This window comes from Tachyglossus aculeatus, chromosome 9 (genome assembly GCF_015852505.1).
Source record: "Tachyglossus aculeatus isolate mTacAcu1 chromosome 9, mTacAcu1.pri, whole genome shotgun sequence".
Taxonomy (NCBI): Eukaryota; Metazoa; Chordata; class Mammalia; order Monotremata; family Tachyglossidae; genus Tachyglossus; species Tachyglossus aculeatus.
Genome location: NC_052074.1, coordinates 5,165,150 through 5,182,884, shown reverse-complemented (window position 1 = coordinate 5,182,884; position 17,735 = coordinate 5,165,150). Strand labels below are relative to the sequence as shown.

Genomic DNA, 17,735 nt, shown 5'->3' with positions numbered 1-17,735 from the left:
ATGAATTCTACTAAGAGCTAGGAGTAGATACATCCTAAACAGATTGGACACAGTCCCTGTCTCACATGAGGCTCAGAATCTGAGTAAGAGAGAGAATGAATATTGAATCCTTATTTTACGGATGATGAAACTGAGGCACAGGGAAGTTAGGTGACTTGCCTTACCTCCTTCCCTTCCTCTATATATATGTATATATGTTTGTACACATTTATTACTCTATTCACCCTTCCCCTGTATATATGTTTGTACATATTTATTACTCTATTTATTTTACTTGCACGTATCTATTCTATTTATTTTATTTTGTTAATATGTTTGGTTTTGTTCTCTCCCCCTTCTAGACTGTGAGCCCACCGTTGGGTAGGGACTGTCTCTATATGTTGCCAGCTTGTGCTTCCCAAGCGCTTAGTACAGTGCTCTGCACACAGTAAGCGCTCAATAAATACGACTGAATGAATGAATGAATTCTACTAAGAGGTAGGAGTAGACACATCATTAAACAGATTGGGGACAGTCCCTGTCTCACATGAGGCTCAGAATCTGAGTAAGGAGAGAGAATGAATACTGAATCCTTATTTTACGGATGATGAAACTGAGGCACAAAGAAGTTAGGTGACTTGCCTTACCTCCTTCCCTTCCCCTGTATATATGTTTGTACATATTTATTACTCTATTTATTTATTTTACTTGTACATATCTATTCTATTTTATTTTGTTAGTATGTTTGGTTTTGTTCTCTGTCTCCCCCTTCTAGACTGGGAGCCCACTGTTGGGTAGGGACTGTATATGTTGCCAACTTGTACTTCCCAAGCGCTTAGTACAGTGCTCTGCATACAGTAAGCGCTCAATAAATACGATTGATTGATTGATTGACTGCTCAAAGTCACGCAGCAGGCAAGTGGCAGAGCCTTTCCAGAAGGCCATGCCAGGGAAGAGCCTTCCGTGGGTCTGGGCCGGCTGATGAGCCACGGGCTCACTGCGCTTGGACCAGTTCAGGTGCCGCAAAACCCAACTCCTCGCCTGGTCTGGCCCCATCTCCAAAAGCAGCCCAGGCATGACGGCAGAACTGTGGACCACCCTGGGCTACATCGCTCAGGCTGGGTTGTTGGGGGCATGCGGGAAATTCTCCGGTGCGCAGCCCACAGCCGCCCAAGCTCCCCGACTCACAAACTTCTCGGTGCACGGGAAATCGAAGAGTTTCACCAGCCCGAAGTCGTCCCCGGTGACCACGTTTAAGCCGGCGTGGGTGACGCAGGCACAGTTGACGTCGGCTCTGTCGGCGTTGCGGGGCCAGATCCCGATGACCTCGTCTCCGAGGACGCTGGGCCGACGGGAAGGGGCACACCGGGATGAGTGTTAGACACACAACAGACGCACTGGGAAAACCGTCCTCTCCCTCGGGGAGGAAGCCAAGAGGAAGGCAGCTGGACCACCCAAGGCCCAATTCCCTTGAGACGGACCCCTCAGTTCCCCGCGGGAGGTCTCGGTCATCTTGGTGACCTCTGGCTCCGGCTCACGTGTCCCGGACCAACTCCTGGTGTGAGGGGGGTTGGTTACTTGGGTCCATGGCTTCCCTGGCTCTCAACAGATCTGTCTTTCCCCGGGGGTTGACTTTTAGACTGTGAGCCCACTGTTGGGCAGGGACTATCTCTATATGTTGCCAACTTGTACTTCCCAAGCGCTTAGTACAGTGCTCTGCACACAGTAAGCGCTCAATAAATACGATTGATTGATTGACTGACTACCCATCTCCCCACCCTCCTCGGGCTGACTGCCTGTCCTGGCCCCTGGCTCCCAAATAATAATAATAATGATAATAATAATAATAAAATAAATTTTGGCATTTGTTAAATGTGCCAGGCGTTGCACTAAGTGCTGGGGTGGATACAAGCAAACTGGGTAAAACACAGTCCCTGTCCCACATACTCTTAACCCCATTCTTGGACAAGCAGCCTGGCTCATCATCATCACCATCAATCGTATTTACTGAGTGCTTACTATGTGCAGAGCACTGTACTAAGCGCTTGGAAAGTACAATTTGGCAACATATAGAGACAGGCCCTACCCAACAGTGGGCTCACAGTCTAAAAGGGGGGAGACAGAGAACAAAACCAAATATACTAACAAAATAAAATAAATAGAATAGATGTGAGCCCACCGTTGGGTAGGGACTGTCTCTATATGTTGCCAATTTGTACTTCCCAAGCGCTTAGTACAGTGCTCTGCACATAGTAAGCGCTCAATAAATACGATTGATGATGATGATATGTACAAGTAAAATAAATAAATAAATAAATAGAGTAATAAATATGTACAAGCATATATACAGGTGCTGTGGGGAAGGGAAGGGGTAAGAAGGGGGGGATGGAGAGGGGGACGAGGGGGAGAGGAAGGAAGGGGCTCAGTCAGTGGAAAGAGCCCGGGTTTGGGAGTCAGAGGTCGTGGGTTCTAATCCCGGCTCCGCCAGCTGCGTGACTTTGGGCAAGTCACTTAACTTCTCTGTGCCTCAGTTACCTCATCTGTACAATGGGGATGAAGACTGTGAGCCCCATGTGGGACAACCTGATTACCTTGTATCTCCCTCAGTGCTTAGACCAGTGCTTGGCATATAGTAAGCGCTTAACAAATACCAACATTATTATTATTATTCTACAGATAACTGAGGCGTACCAAAGTGAAGTGATTTTCTGAAGGACACCCAGCAGACACCTGGCAGAGGCAGGATTAGAACCCAGGTCCTTCTGACTCTGAGGCCCCTGCTGTAGCCACTAGGCCATGCTGCTCCCAGTAGTTAGCCTGGCTGCAGTGTGAGCCCGGAGGCCCCTCCCCATGGCTGGACAGAGGGGGAAGAGGCGGGAGGGTGATGCTGAGGCTTTCTCCTGAATATTTTTGCCCAACTGACCTCGTCCAAGTGGCCCAGGTGACTTTCTCGATGACTGCAGCATCCGTCATCTGTTTCCCCAGGGGCACCTCGTGGACCTGGCGCTTATAGGCCCCCGTGGATACCTGGAAGGGGACGGCGGGGAGGCGGCTGGAGTGGGCAGGCTCTCCCCAGGTCGGGGGAGCCTATCTGCCCCAATCCCTTCATTTCTATTAGCCAGAAGAGGGAAATAGGGACAGTCAAAAGGTACTTGGGGCTGGCAAGGTCACAGCATGGGAAATTGGGTGAATTTCAGCCCTGGCAGGGAGGATTACCCTGTGAGCTAACAGAGCAGGTTCAACTGGGCATCCGCGCCCTCTCACCTCCCTGCCATGCCGGAGCCATTCCTCTCCCCAGGCGCCCAGGGAAAGGCCCGGCTCAGGCGCAGGACTGAAACCCTTGCCACCTGCCCCCCTCACCCACGGGGCGGCAGAGGTGCAAAGGGTGGACCCACCATTCCTCCTCAAGTTCAGGAAAACTTGCACATAGAAGTTGCAGCGTCCAATGCCATGTGTACGCACGCTGAACTGAACACCCGCCCGCCTGTCTCCACCACCACCCTGAGACTCTCTGCATCTGCAGGAGGGATTCGGGGAGGGAAGGGAGACCTCCCTTCCCCTGCCCCCTCTCCCCACCACCACGTGGACTGGTGCCAAGGAGATGTGGCTGCTAAAATCATCCCCACCAATTCCCCCGCTGTGTCAGTCAGTGCCCCCGGGGCCGGGGGCTGTGGGGGGCAGGACAAAGGTTGTGGGGAGGGACGGAAGGCCTCGTCCTTGTCAGCGACTGTAAACCAGACTGTAGCTCAACACTGTAAGTTCGTTCTGGACAGGGAATGTGTCTGTTATATTGTTCTGTGGTCCTCTCCCAAGTGCTTAGTACAGTGCTCTGCACGCAGTAAGCACTCAATAGGTAGGACTGAGTGACTGACCTTGCCCTAAGCAGGCTACAGAGGAGGAGAGGCATGTAGCAGTCTGACTGGGCCGCGGGTGGCCAGCCCGGCCTGGCCTTGGGGTTGGTCTCGCCGCCCGGAAACTCACCTGAATGTACTTGCTGTCCGCCGAGAAGTCCATCTGAATCACAAAACTGGGGATGTCCTTGCAGTAGCCGATGCGGTTCAGGCTGGTGCCCTGGGTGAGGTCGTAGAAGTCGACGGTGTGCTCCGCTGAGCCCACCGCCAGGAAACGGTTGTCGGGGCTGATCCTGGAAGACAGGGTCGGTCACTCGGTCCTATTCATGAAGCGGTTACTGCGTGCAGAGCACTGGACTAAGCGCTTGGGAGAGGACAATACGACCATAAGTGGATACATTCTTTTCCCAGGAAATGTACCTCCAACTTTCAGAGCTGGGAAAGTCACCAATCTTTTCACCACCCGCACTCCAGAGCAGTCAATCAGTCAATCGTATTTATTGAGGGCTTACTGCTTGCAGAGCACCATACTAAGCACTTGACAGAGTACGTGAGCCCACTGTTGGGTAGGGACCGTCTCTATATGTTGCCAACCTGTACTTCCCAAGCGCTTAGTACAGTGCTCTACACACAGTAAGTGCTCAATAAATACGATTGAATGAATACATGCAGGCATAGAACCAGCCGGGAGTATTAACAGGACGCCGTGTGATCTGATTATCATGTCTCTACCCCAGCGCTGAGGGCAGTGTGTGGCATAGAGGAAGCACTTAAATGCCACAATCATTATTTTTGTGCACAGAACACTTCCTTTATTCATTCCCCACTCCCAACCCCACAGTGCTCCTGTACGGATTTATAATTCATTTATTTATATTAATTCTGTCTCCCCCCTCTAGATTGTAAGCTCGTGGTGGGCAGGGAATGGGCCTGCTAATTGTTATAGGGTCCTCTCCCAAGTGCTCAATATAGTGCTCTGCACACAGTAAGTGCTCAAGAAATACTACTGAATAAATGAATGGACACTGGACTTTTGCACTTGGGAGAGTGTGCATACACAGGTACACAGGACCTCCAGCGCCGCTCCCACTGCCCTAGGAGCTGTATCCGGGGGCAACGAGCCCCTTCCCCGTTAAGCCCTGTCCAGCTAAGCTGTGGCGGTGGCAGACGCCAGCTTCCCCGGAGGCCCGGGAGCTTGCCGGTACCTGATGTCCTGGATGGCCGACTTGCGGTCTCGTTTCTTGCCCCACACCTTCAGGCTGTTCACCAGCAGGATGACGAACTCTCCGTTCTTCATGCCGATGGCCACCATCTCCCCATCGGGGCTGTAGGCGGCACAGCTGGCCGCGTGGCCCAAGGTCACTTTGTTCAGCAGTTTCTGCGGCAAAACAAGGCCCACCGTCTGCACCACAGGATGTTCCCTCCATCTGAGGGGCCCCAGAGCCCACCTTCCCTAGGGCTAGGTGAGCTCGCGCCGGCAAGGGACAGCGGACTGGAAATGTCAGAAATCCCGGGAGTGTGTGTGTGTGTGGAGCTGACGAGGGTGAGATGGGGAGGCTGGGTCTTTCCTATGGGGGCCAGAGGGAAACCCCCAGGGACAGTAGCCTGTTCTGGGTTTTGCCCCTCTACAGATGCCACCATCATTGGCCCAGCCTTCTCTTGACAGTAAATTTGTGACTTTCCACAGGTGTCACTTGGGCTCTTAAAGCACCGCAGGGAAATGAATATAAAATACAAACCTGGTGTCCTCTCTCTGGGTAAAATGCGAAGGTAAGGTTCTTTCCCTTCCCTGGACAGAGGGGACTAAGCCACTATCACGGTCCCCACTGAACAACCCTGCCAGATAACTCCTCAGCAGGACTCCATTTTGTTCTTTCCTCTAACAGTTCTATTCTGTGTGCAGAGCACTGTTCAAAGCATGGGAGGTTTACAAACCTCAAAGGATCGGTTCTGTTGGGCTTCCCACCATTCAATAAATGCTACTGATGGATAGAGGGTAAGTGTTAAGACTGTTCAATAGTCCATCCTTAACTCTGAAGGTGAAGTCCAGGAAGGCCACCATCTCATGGAAGACACGGCTGGAAGGCTACTAAGGGAGAAACCCGATAGCGATAATCACTGAGAAGCAGCGTGGCCTAATGGATAGAGCCCAGGCCTGTGAGTCAGAATGACTCCGCTTCCAATCCTGGCTCCACCACTTGTCTGCTGGGTGACCTCGGATAAGTCACTTCACTTCTCAGGGCCTCATCCATAAACCGGGGGTCAAGTCTATGAGCCCCATGAGGGACAGGGACTGTGTCCAACCCGATTTGCTTGCATCTGTCCCAGCATTTAGTAGAGTGCATGGTGTGCAGAAAGCCCTTAACAAATACCCCAATTATTATTATAATAATGATGGCATTTATTAAGCACTTACTATGTGCAAAGCACTGTTCTAATTATCATTACTATATTTACTAAGGCCTTAATAGGTGACACGGACTGTGCTTAGTGCTGGAGCAGATGCAAGATAATCAGATTAGACACAATCTTTGCCTCACCAAGCACTCCCAATCTAAGAGGAAGGGAGAGCAGCCCTGTGCAGATAATAATAATAATAATAGTAATGATGGCATTTGTTAAGCGCTTACTATGTGCAGAGCACTGTTCTAAGCGCTGGGGGGGATACAAGGTGATCAGATTGTCCCACGTGGGGCTCACAGTCAATCCCCATTTTACAGATGAGGTAACTTCTCTGTGCCTGTTACCTCATGAGGTAACTTCTCTGTAACTTTCCTGTGCCTGTTACCTCATCTGTAAAATGGGGATTGACTGTGAGCCCCACGTGGGATAATCTGATCACCTTGTATCCCCCCCCCAGCGCTTAGAACAGTTCTCTGCACATAGTAAGCGCTTAACAAATGCCATCATCATCATCATTATTATTATTATTATTATTATTATTATTATTATTATCGGCACAGGTCTGCTCTCCCTTCCTCTTAGCCTGGGAGGGCTTGGTGAGGCAAAGATTGTGTCTAATCTGATTATTTTGCATCTGCTCCAGGATTAAGCACAGTCCTTGTCACCTAATAAGACCTTAATAAATATAATAATGATAATTAGAACAGTGCTTTGCACATAGTAAGCGCTTAATAAATGCCATCATTATTATAATCACAATTGGGGTATTTGTTAAGGGCTTTCTGCGCACCACGCACTCTACTGAATGCTGGGACAGAGGCAAGCAAATCGCATTGGACACAGTCCCTGTCCCTCATGGGGCTCATAGACTTGACCCCCATTTTATGGATGAGGCCCTGAGAAGTGAAGTCACCCAGCAGACAAGCAGCAGAGGTGGAAACTGAGGCCCAGAGAGGTTAAATGATTTGCCAAAGCACATGCAGCAGGCCAGTGGCAGATCTGGGATGAGAACTCTGGTCTCATGTCCTCATATTCCCCACTCAGAATCCGAGTTCGGGTTTGCTAGTCTTCCTCGCCCTGTGCCATGCCCATGGGTCCCAGCATGACGGACGACAGAAAAGGCGCTTACTTTGTCCGTGAGATCCCAGATCCTTGCTGTCCCATCATTGCTTGCGGAGATGAAAATGTCTTTGCAGGGGTGTGTTGCCAGGCCCCAGATTTCACCTTCCATGTGTCCGTCAATCAGCATGTTGGAAGCGGCATTTTTTTCTCCCACTTCGATGATTTCCCCGTCTTTGGTGCCCACTAAAATCTTCCCCTGTGATAGTCAAAACATGGATATAATAGCAAGGCCATCGATCCAGGACCCCAGTACCTAAACATGATTCCAAGAAGGGGAAAACAGCCCTGATATCTTGTGGCTACCTATCTCCTCCCTCCTGGGCTTTAGACTACTGGACCCCAGGAGCTTGGTTTGTGCACTGGAGCCTGTGAGCCTGTTGTTGGGTAGGGACCGTCTCTATATGTTGCCAACTTGTACTTCCCCAGCGCTTAGTACAGTGCTCTGCACACAGTAAGTGCTCAATAAATACAATTGAATGAATGAACGCAGCCCAGACACTTGCGATTCTCTGGGCTTCCTGGGCCTCCCTGGGTTGTGCTCAGTCAGGCTACAGATCTGGGCGGGAATCAAGCAACTGTATTTATTGGGCACTTAATATGTGCAAAGCACTGTACTAAGTGCTTGGGAGAGTACAATATAACAGTGTAGAGAGACACTTTTTTTAAATAATGGCATTTATTAAGCACTTCCCTGACCTCAACGAGCTCACAGTCTAGAAGGGCAAAAATAGAGATAAATAAGTTGTGGAGATGTATGTAAGTGCTGTGGAAGTGCTTGGGAGCAGCTGGATGTGGGATCTGGATATCGGGTAGCCTGCCTTCCAGGCATTAAGCCATTTCTGATGGGGAGGAGCCACTGCCCTAAATTGACACTTTTCCTATCCTCATCTCTTCTAAAAGGAAAACCTCTATCTGTCTGTCTGTCTCTTACTCCTCCTCCTGTGAGTCCTCAGACTCGAGCTCAGACCCCACCCCCAAAGTCAAGACAGTTGTGGCTAGGCGGCTTCAGTTTCTCGCTGCCAAGGAAACACCGTAAGACCACAAAAGGACTTTGAATTCCCAATTTCCTCATCACAGACCTGGAAAGATTTCCTCACAGTGGGTGTGCGGGCCCCCAGTTCCCGAGCTGATTTTGAGGGAGTAAACCAATGATAGGTGACAAATTCCCATGTGTAATACTAGACAGGGAGAGGAGATACTTAAAAAAAACCACCCATTTCCCTGTCTAGGCCAGGGTTAACTGAACTGAATTTGGAGAGGGAGGTCGGGGATGTGGGCCAAAAGTGGTCACCAGGCTAGTGGTGGCCTCTCCCTGGTGGAACCAGGATGTGGGGACGGGGGCGGAGGGGGACGAAGGGAGGTGGGTTGGGGGTGGCCCGATGACAGCAGCAAGAGCCGTCAGCCATGACTCACTTTTCCCCGGCAGACAGAGCGCACACACTCCACGGGCTGCCCGGTCTCCAGCTGGAAGGCCCGGCAACGTTTCATCTCCTGGTCCCACAGTTTGACCGCCCCACCTTCTTTGGTCCTATAGGCATTACCGGGAACACGTCAGAATCGATCCATCCATTTATCAAACGCTTACTGTGTGCACAGCACCGTACAACAGAGTTGGTCCCTGCTCGGTCAGAACCCTAACCTGCCCTGCTCCCAAACTCTGGCCTCTGTGGCTAGTCCACGTCCCACGTTGGTGCTAGGGGGGTCCTTTCATGTTCGGTGGACTTCTCTAAAATTCACTCAAAGCCAACAGAGCCACCCTCCATAAACTGAACCGCTCTGACCAATCAAATCCAGCAATGGCATTTATTGAGTGCCTACTGTATATACATCCCGTATATATGTTTGTACATATCTGTTACTCTATTTATTTTACTTGTACATATCTATTCTATTTATTTTATTTTGTTAGTATGTTTGGTTTTGTTCTCTGTCTCCCCCTTTCAGACTGTGAGCCCACTGTTGGGTAGGGACTGTCTCTATATGTTGCCAACTTGTACTTCCCAAGCGCTTAGTACAGTGCTCTGCACACAGTAAGCGCTCAATAAATACGATTGATGATGATGATGATACTGCGTGCCAGAGTGCTGTACTAAGCACTTGGGAGAGTACAATATATGATAATAATAATTATGGTACTTGTTAAGTGCTTATTACGGGCCAAGCACTGTTCTAAACTCTGCGGTAGATACAAGCTAATCAGTTTGGATACAGTCCCTAATCCCAATGGGGCTCACACTCTTAATCCCTATTTTACAGACGAGGTAAATGAGTCTCAGAGAAGTGAAGTGACCTCCCCAAGGTTACACAGCAGAGATGTGGAGGAGGCGGGATTAGAACCCAGGTCCTCCTGACTCTCAGGCCCACTCTCTACCCACTAAGCCACGCTGCCCGCAAGGAGTTCACAGTCTTCAGGGGGAGACAGACATGAACACAAATTCCAGCCCGGGGGAAATATCAGTGGGAGAGATAGTCTCTCTCTTACGGTCTCTCTTTTCCACCAGTCACGATCAGCCCATCCCTCAGGGTGGTGTACATGGTGAACACCGGACCGGTATGGGCCTTTGCCACCAGCCTAATAAGAAAATGATCCTTCCAGACGTAGACATCTCCGTTTATGGCACCAGTGAAAGTGAGGTTGTTCTGGAAAATAACACAAACACGATGTCAGACAGATTACCTCATTAGAGGACTCCACCTCCCACCCACCTCTCCCTCTAAAACACTTTCAAAAAATCTTAAAGCAAGCCATCCACCGGTCAAAGAATCGTATAGATTGATGAGGAAATCCTGTCTCCACAGTCCCACAGACAGCAGGTTGCTAGGAAGAGGCGTGGGATGAGTGAGGAGCCCAGGGCAGAATGGCACGCCCTGAGAGAGTAAGTCAAAGCCGAGTGCCAGCTAATATTTGGATCTCCAACCCCAGGGAATGCAAGGAACCTTTCTGCTGCATGCACTTGGTCCCAGAGGGGTGGGGGGAGAGAGGGGATGGTTTCATGGAGACGCCTGAGGGGGCCATCTGCACTCACAGCACCAAAGGCCACAGAAAGCATCGTTTGCATTTTGGCGGCTTCCAGAGATCCGATGACGCCCTTCTTGTACAGCAGGGAGCTGCCGGCCAGTGTCCAGAACTTCATGTGTTTCACTCCCACGGACACAAACTGCGTGTCCGAATCCGGGCGGAACTCCACCACAAATATGCGCTCCAGGTGGCCCCCGCGGCTGGCCACTTTGGCACCTATGGGAGAGGCCCAACGTCAGCCACACAAGTGACACAAGGCCCAACTGGAGCTTCTCAACAGCTCTTATGTACCCTAGTCCTCAGCACTAACTCCTATATTTACCCGCTTTGCTGTCATCCCACCTTCCTGTAAATGATTTTTAGCACTTTTTTTCTTCACCAGATGGTACACTCCTTGAGGGCAGGGACCATATCTACTAACTCTATTGTATTCTTCCAAGTGCTTAGTGCAGGCTAACACATTTTCTCGGTTCTCAAGAAATGCTACAATTGCCTGGAGAGCCGCTTCCTCACCCGGTTAGGTTAGAAGAGCCTTGAGGACAGGGATCAGGTTTGTTCTTCAGCATGAATCCCTCCAGGGCCTGCCCTCGGCAGGCATTCAATAAATAGTTGCTGACTCCCTGACTGGGGAAATTTCTACCACCTGCTTATTTCCCTTTAATAATAATAATAATGATGGCATTTATTAAGCACTTACTATGTGCAAAGCACAGTTCTAAGTGCTGGAATAATAATAATGATAGCATTTATTAAGTGCTTACTGTGTGCAAAGCACTGTTCTAAGCACTGGAGAGGTTACAAGGTGATCAGGTTGTCCTAAGGGGGGCTCATAGTTTTAATCCCCAGTTTACAGATGAGGTAACTGAGGCCCAGAGAAGTTAAGTGACTTGCCCAAGGTCACACAGCAGATGAGTGGCAGAGCAAAATCAGAACCCAGGTCTAATCTAATCTAATAGAGTTTACAGTCTATTGGCGAGGGGGGAGAGTCAGAGGCTTTGGCCTACCTACCTTCTTGCCATCGCCACACGGTGATGGTGTGCTCGGGGTCCACGCCGACGGACACCAGGAGTTTGCCTGTGGCACTGAAGTTGACGTAATTCACCCCCTTAGAATGGAAGCAGCGGAGCATAGATAGTGTCTGCTTGTTCATGGCGTCCCACACGTGTATGGAAGGTGTTGTTCCTAGAGGTCGGAGGGGAACGGTAGATGGTTACGTGGGAAAAGATGATCAAAGGTCTACAACAACAGGAACTCTGGAACATTAAGAATATGGGTGGGGGGCGGTCTAAGAACCCGGTTGTTACTACACTTCGCCGAGAGCTAGGAGCAGGTAGAGGAATTACTGAGGTTCATGGGAAAAGACATATTTCACGGGACCGCGAGACACTTGGGGAGAAGTGAGGACAAGGCTGGCGTCTGTTTAGTATCTGTAATGGCCCCCAGATACAAGCACCAAACTTGAACTAGTCGCCCAGTCAGAGCTCTGCCCATTACACAGACAGCCTTTTGGAATAACACCTGCATTGCGAGAACAGTGGCGATGAGGGCGTGTCGAGGGAAAGCAAGAGCTCAAGCTAAGTCACGCGTCCGGTGCCGGAGCCACGTCAGAGCCAGAGGGAAGTGACCCAAACTCTCATTGTGAAAATGGTGGGGTGGAAATACAGGGAAACTAGCAGGAAGGTTGCTGAAGCATATGAAATATCATCAGTGGTATTTTAGCACTGTACTAAGCGCTTGGGAGATAATGCTCGTTTTAAGTATAACCGAAAAACTCAGGATGGCCCTGTTCCTTTTCTTCTGGGCGGTTTCCCAGATACCAGCTATGTCCGGTTCCCTTGCCTTTGGAAGAAACAGCACAAAGACTTTTCTCCATATGGCCAGGAGTGTTCAAATTTCAAAGCCCAGTTTTAAATTATTTCTGGGGACACAATAATTAAGTCTTAAGGATGCCAAAAAATTCAAGTAGGCTAAGGCCCAACCACAACAGGGATAGGCTTATTTTGAAACTGGGGAGAGAAGCAGGGATTCCTGGCCTGGTGCTGTAGCATATAAAAGACACATGAGGGGAGCTCAAGACCACCCTGTAGTCTCTCCAGTTTTACTGCCCCTCTAGACTATTCTGCCCCTCTAGACTATTCTCCCCCACTAGACTCCAAGCTCACTGTGGGCAGAGAACATGTCTATCAACCCTATTGTACTGTACTCTCCCAAGCACTTAGTACAGTGCTCCGCACCCAGTTATTGCTCAGTCAAAACCATTGATGGAGTGGGGAAATAGGCACCAAGTGGTTTTTCAGAAAAAAACCCAAAACACTGGTATGGGCAGGGATTGTCTCTTTATTGCTAAATTGTAAGTTCCAATTAGCGTCCAGGGGAGAAGAAGTGGAGGCGGCACATGTAGACAACTTGCTCAAGGAGTTTGGAGAGGATAGGGAGATAATCGGAGAGTGCTAGGGAGCCTTTTTTTTAGGATAGGGGATATGTGGGCAGGCTTGGAAGTAGTGGGGAAGGAGCCACCAGTGAGGGATTGAAGGCGGTGTTCAGAGAGGGGAAAAAAAGAAGGGGCACTTGCTTTAATGAGGTGAGAAAGGATGGCAGTGCCAGGAAAGTGGAAGGGGCCGAGGAAAGAGCAAAGACTGAGTCTTCCAACCTCTACTCTCCCAAGCACTTCACACAGTGCTCTGAATATCCTTGGAGATCACCAGGTACTCTTGATTGATTGCACCTGGCCCGAAACCTTCCTCCGAAGTCCCCCGGTACCCAAATGGTGGCCACACATTTACCCGTCAGTGGGCCTCTCCCGGCCATCCACAATCCCCAGCTGACCCCTTGGCAGACGTGTCAAAATACGGAAAGATGCCCCAAATGAAACATACGTATTTAAGAAGGAAAGCAACAAAAGTGGGAGGAGGGGAGGGGGTTGTCCCACTCCATCAGGGTCCCGGTAACATTCAAGCAAGACAACGCGGCTAATGTGGAAAAGCTCCTACCAATCTGGCTGGTGGCCACCACATTTTTATACTTGGGATGCTGGTTCACAGTTAAGCAGAGGATGTCATCTGTGTGCTCCAGGTAGAAACTTTGGCTTCCTAGAACAATTCGAGAGACCATTTAATAATTCGCGACACTGTTTTTGGGAGCGGTCATTTCTGAGGAACAACGCTAAGCGTCGATAATAGGGAACTGTGTGGATGCTCCTTTAGTGGAGCAGAGTTCGTGAATGTGGGAAGAGACAACTCTGGGTCACAGGAAGGAAGAATGGGAAGCAGGTGGCTGTGAAGTTTCCAAGGGGTGGGGCCGGAGAAAGGAGAGCGGTATAAAGGGAAAAGAGGAAAGGTGGGGAAGGAGGAAGATGGATGGAGAGAGACGAAGGGAGAGGGGGAAAGGAGAGGAAAGAGAATAGGGACCAGAGAAGATGCAGGAAGTGGGGGAAATTATTAGTCACTGCTTCTGTTGTTACGGTTGTTTCCCTCCAACTGAGAAGCAATGCGGCTTAGTGGATAGAGCATGAGCTCTAAGAAGAACCTGGGTTCTAATCCCTGCTCTGTCACTTGTCTGTGGTATGACCTTGGGCAAGTCACTTCACTTCTCTGGGCCTCGGTTACCTCATCTGTAAAATGGGGATTGAGACTACGAGCCCCATATGGGAAATGGACTGTGTCCGACCTGATTACCTTCTAACCACCCCAGCGCTTTCTACAGCGCCTGGAACAAAGTAAGCACTTAACTAATACCATCAAAAAAACCTTTGCCCCAGTAATACTAATAATGATGTTGCTATTAAGCGCTTACTATGTGCCAAGCACTGTTCTAAGCACTGGGGTAGATACAAGGTCATCAGGTTGTCCCACATGGGGCTCACAGTCTTAATCCCCATTTTATAGATGAGGTAACTGAGGCCCAGAGAAGTGAAGTGACTTGCCCAAAGTCACACAGTTGACAAGTGGCGGAGCCGGGATTAGACCTACGACTTCTGACTCCCAAGCCCGGGCTCTTTCCACTAAGCCACACTGCTTCCCAAGTAGGCCCAGGGCCTTGTACTTTGGGGTTCACTTTTCAAGGTTCTAGTGAACCAACTCCATACACCGAGCATACAAGTGTCCACACTGCTACGGGCAGAGTTTCTGGGATTTGGGGGCCGCAAAAAACCCAAATAGTTCCCCGAATTCCCAGCCTCCAGGAGAACAGCCCCATAGTTTTGTCCTTGAAGCCCTTTACCATCAATCTGGGCACCAGGGATTGGTTTCTTGCTCAAACTCTGCAGCTGAAAGGCAGAAACTGGGCAGGCAGCCTGCCAAAGCCTCACTGTCCTCTAGACTGTAAGCTCGTTGTGGGAAAGGAATGTGTCTGTTTATTGTTTTGTTGGACTCTATCAAGCACTTAGTACGCAGCTCTAGTACACAGCTCAGAGAAGCAGTGTGGCTCAATGGAAAGAGCACGGGCTTTGGAGTCAGAGGTCATGGGTTCAAATCCCAGCTCCTCCAATTGTCAGCTGTGTGACCCTGGGCAAGTCACAACTTCTCTGGGCCTCAGTTACCTCATCTGTAAAGTGGGGATTAAGACTATGAGCCCCCAGGGGGACAACCCGATCACCTTGTAACCTCCCCAGCACTTAGAACAGTGCTCTGCACATAGTAAGTGCTTAATAAATACCATTTTAAAAAAAGCTCTGCATACAGGGAGCACTCAATAAATAAGACTGAATGAATGAATGAATGCCAACCACTTTAAGCAGTGACAGCAGTTAACATTGGGCAGAACTGGGTGAACAATGGGCTAGAGGGGATGCTTTTCTCCACAGCTGGGAACGCTGCAGGGGACTGGCATTTCTGGTGGGGGTAAAGCTCTTGTCTTAATGGAACACAGATTTTGAAGAGTACGTCTGGGAGCCCATTGTTACGTAGGGACCGTCTCTATATTTTGCTGATTTGTACTTCCCAAGCACTTAGTACAATGCTCTGCACACAGTAAGCACTCAAATACAATTGAATGAATGAATTAGGCTGGCATTGGAGTTTCACTCGTTCTGACTTCAAGCCACTATTCTAGCAGGGAGAGTTCTCACATTCTAGACTGTACGCTCATTATGGGCAGGGAACGTGTCTGCTGATTCTGCTGAATTGTCCTCTCCCAAGTGCTAAGTACAGTGCTCTGCCCATAGTAAGCGCTTAATAAATATAACGGGCTGCTTGAGTTACCTGTGGAGAGATTCTGAACTATGCCCGCTGCAGCAGTATGGAAAATGATATCGGCACCATCGTTGAGGTAATGCAGGTTATTGCGACAATCAAACCCTCTGTATCCAAACACGTGATCTAGAGCCAGCTCCTACGGACACATTGGAGGAAGAGAATAGAAGAATAAAAATCGAAGGAGATTCCCCCAGTAATAGAATACAGCAATCCTGAAATCCGAGAGAAAGAGAGAGAGAGGGAGAGAGAGAGAGAGAGAGAGAGAGAGAGAGAGAGAGAGAGAGAGAGAGTGTGTGCGTTTGTGTGTGTGTGTGTGTCTGTGTTTTACCTCATGTACAGCTTTGGACACGATCACTGCTCCAATGTCAGTTTTCCCTATTGTGCTACCCCCACATAATAGGAGAATGGGGTGTACTATCAACCACCTTCAACACACTACACTACATTACCAGAAGCAGCATAGTTCAGTGGGAAGAGCACGGGCTTTGGAGTCAGAGGTCATGGGTTCAAATCCTGGCTCTGCCAACTGTCAGCTGTGTGACCCTGGGCAAGTCACTTGACTTCTCCTTGCCTCAGTTACCTCATCTGTAAAATGGGGATTAAGACTGTCAGCCGCCCTGTGGGACAACTTGATCACCTTGTAACCTCCCCAGAGTTTAGAGAAGTGCTTTGCACATAGGAAGCGCTTAATAAATGCCATCATTAATATTATTAAAAGTTGATGTGCTAAAAGGCCATAATAAGTAATCTGCTTCCTAAATAACTGAGTTCAATGTGAATTTCTTGGTTCTTTAAAACTGAGATCACTTATGTAATACAGTCACAGTTCTTGGGGACAGTAGCCTCTTTTAACAGTTACGTGGCTGACACATTGCATGTGATGGACACTAATGACAGTGAAAGGACTTTTCTGTATGCATTGCTCTCTCATCCATCCAAGTTTTCTCTCCTTAACCCAAAGCCCCCAACTCATACCTTTCCAACCATCTATGCAGGCTGTGAGATGAGGCATAATGGTCTGGTGAGGAAGGGTCACTTGTCTTGTCCCAGTTGGGTCATTAGCCTGCTGAGTGACTTGGGGCAGGTCCCTTCTCCTCACCTCATCGAAATGTTGGGAGAACACAATACGATGAGTAATATAAAAGCAACTTGGAACTAAGAGAAGCGATGCTGTATAATAATAATAATAATAATGGCATTTGTTGAGCGCTTACTATGTGCAAAGCACTGTTCTAAGCACTGGGGAGGTGACAACAAGGTGATCAGGTTGTCCCACGGGGGGCTCACAGTCTTAATCCCCATTTTACAGATGAGGGAACTGAGGCCCAGAGAAGCGAAGTGACTTGCCCACAGTCACACAGCTGACGGTTGACGGAGCCGGGATTTGAACCCACGACCTCTGACTCCAAAGCCCGGGCTCTTTCCACTGACCCACGCTGCTTCTAATGGAACATGTGTGGGCCTGGGACTTAGAGGACCTGGGTTCTAATCCTAGCTCCGGCATATGCCTGCTGTGGTGACCTTGGGCAAGTCACTTCACTTCTCTGGGCCTCACTTCCCTCATCTGTAAAATGGGGATTAAGACTGAGCCGCATGTGGGACAGAGACTGTGTCCAACCTGATGGTCCTGTATGTTTAGCACAGTGCCTGGCATATGGTAAGCACCCAACAAATACCATTACAAAAACCACCACCATAAAATGCTTTCTAAATTAAATTAAGTGTATTATTATTATTCTCGCTAACCAACCACCCTTAGAAGAAATGTAAAATTTACTAATAACAGTAGTTGTACCAGTAGCAATGTTTACTGAATGCCAAGTAGGTCTGATGCCCCTGAAAAGTGCCAAATTAAAAAAGAACACGTTACTGCATATGCTCTGATTTCTAGAACACCATCAAGATAAAAGGGAAGGCATCAGTCCATCAGTCCCCTTACCTCAACCAGTTTCTTTTTTTTGGTGATATTGTTCTTCTGCAGCTTTTCGGGGTGAGGAGCCGCTCGGCTGACAGGAGGCCTGAAACCAAACCATTGGCCCGGTTAATGCGACACACCCTCAAACCTAATCGTACTCTCTTATCCACGGGGTGGTTAGGATCACATTCAGGCCTGCTTCCCCTTTCACATTTAACCGAGGCGGGGGATGGTTTTTTAAATTGACGACTGCC

The 17,735-nt window shown here is 49.2% G+C and overlaps 1 protein-coding gene across 2 annotated transcripts in view; it reads right to left on the bottom strand.

Moving 5' to 3' along the window:
• The window catches only part of EML6 (EMAP like 6), a 144,565-nt gene that overhangs the window by 6,530 nt on the left and 120,300 nt on the right, over positions 1-17,735 (bottom strand). For both annotated transcript variants that reach the window (XM_038751282.1, XM_038751283.1), the window contains 12 exons: positions 17,506-17,584; positions 15,573-15,702; positions 13,365-13,463; positions 11,383-11,556; positions 10,382-10,590; positions 9,838-9,995; positions 8,769-8,883; positions 7,363-7,551; positions 5,036-5,208; positions 3,961-4,123; positions 2,903-3,006; positions 1,168-1,321 (listed from right to left, as the gene is read on the bottom strand). In XM_038751282.1, coding sequence (XP_038607210.1) covers positions 1,168-1,321; positions 2,903-3,006; positions 3,961-4,123; positions 5,036-5,208; positions 7,363-7,551; positions 8,769-8,883; positions 9,838-9,995; positions 10,382-10,590; positions 11,383-11,556; positions 13,365-13,463; positions 15,573-15,702; positions 17,506-17,584 — 1,747 coding nt within the window. The remainder of the gene's footprint in view (positions 1-1,167; positions 1,322-2,902; positions 3,007-3,960; positions 4,124-5,035; positions 5,209-7,362; positions 7,552-8,768; positions 8,884-9,837; positions 9,996-10,381; positions 10,591-11,382; positions 11,557-13,364; positions 13,464-15,572; positions 15,703-17,505; positions 17,585-17,735) is intronic.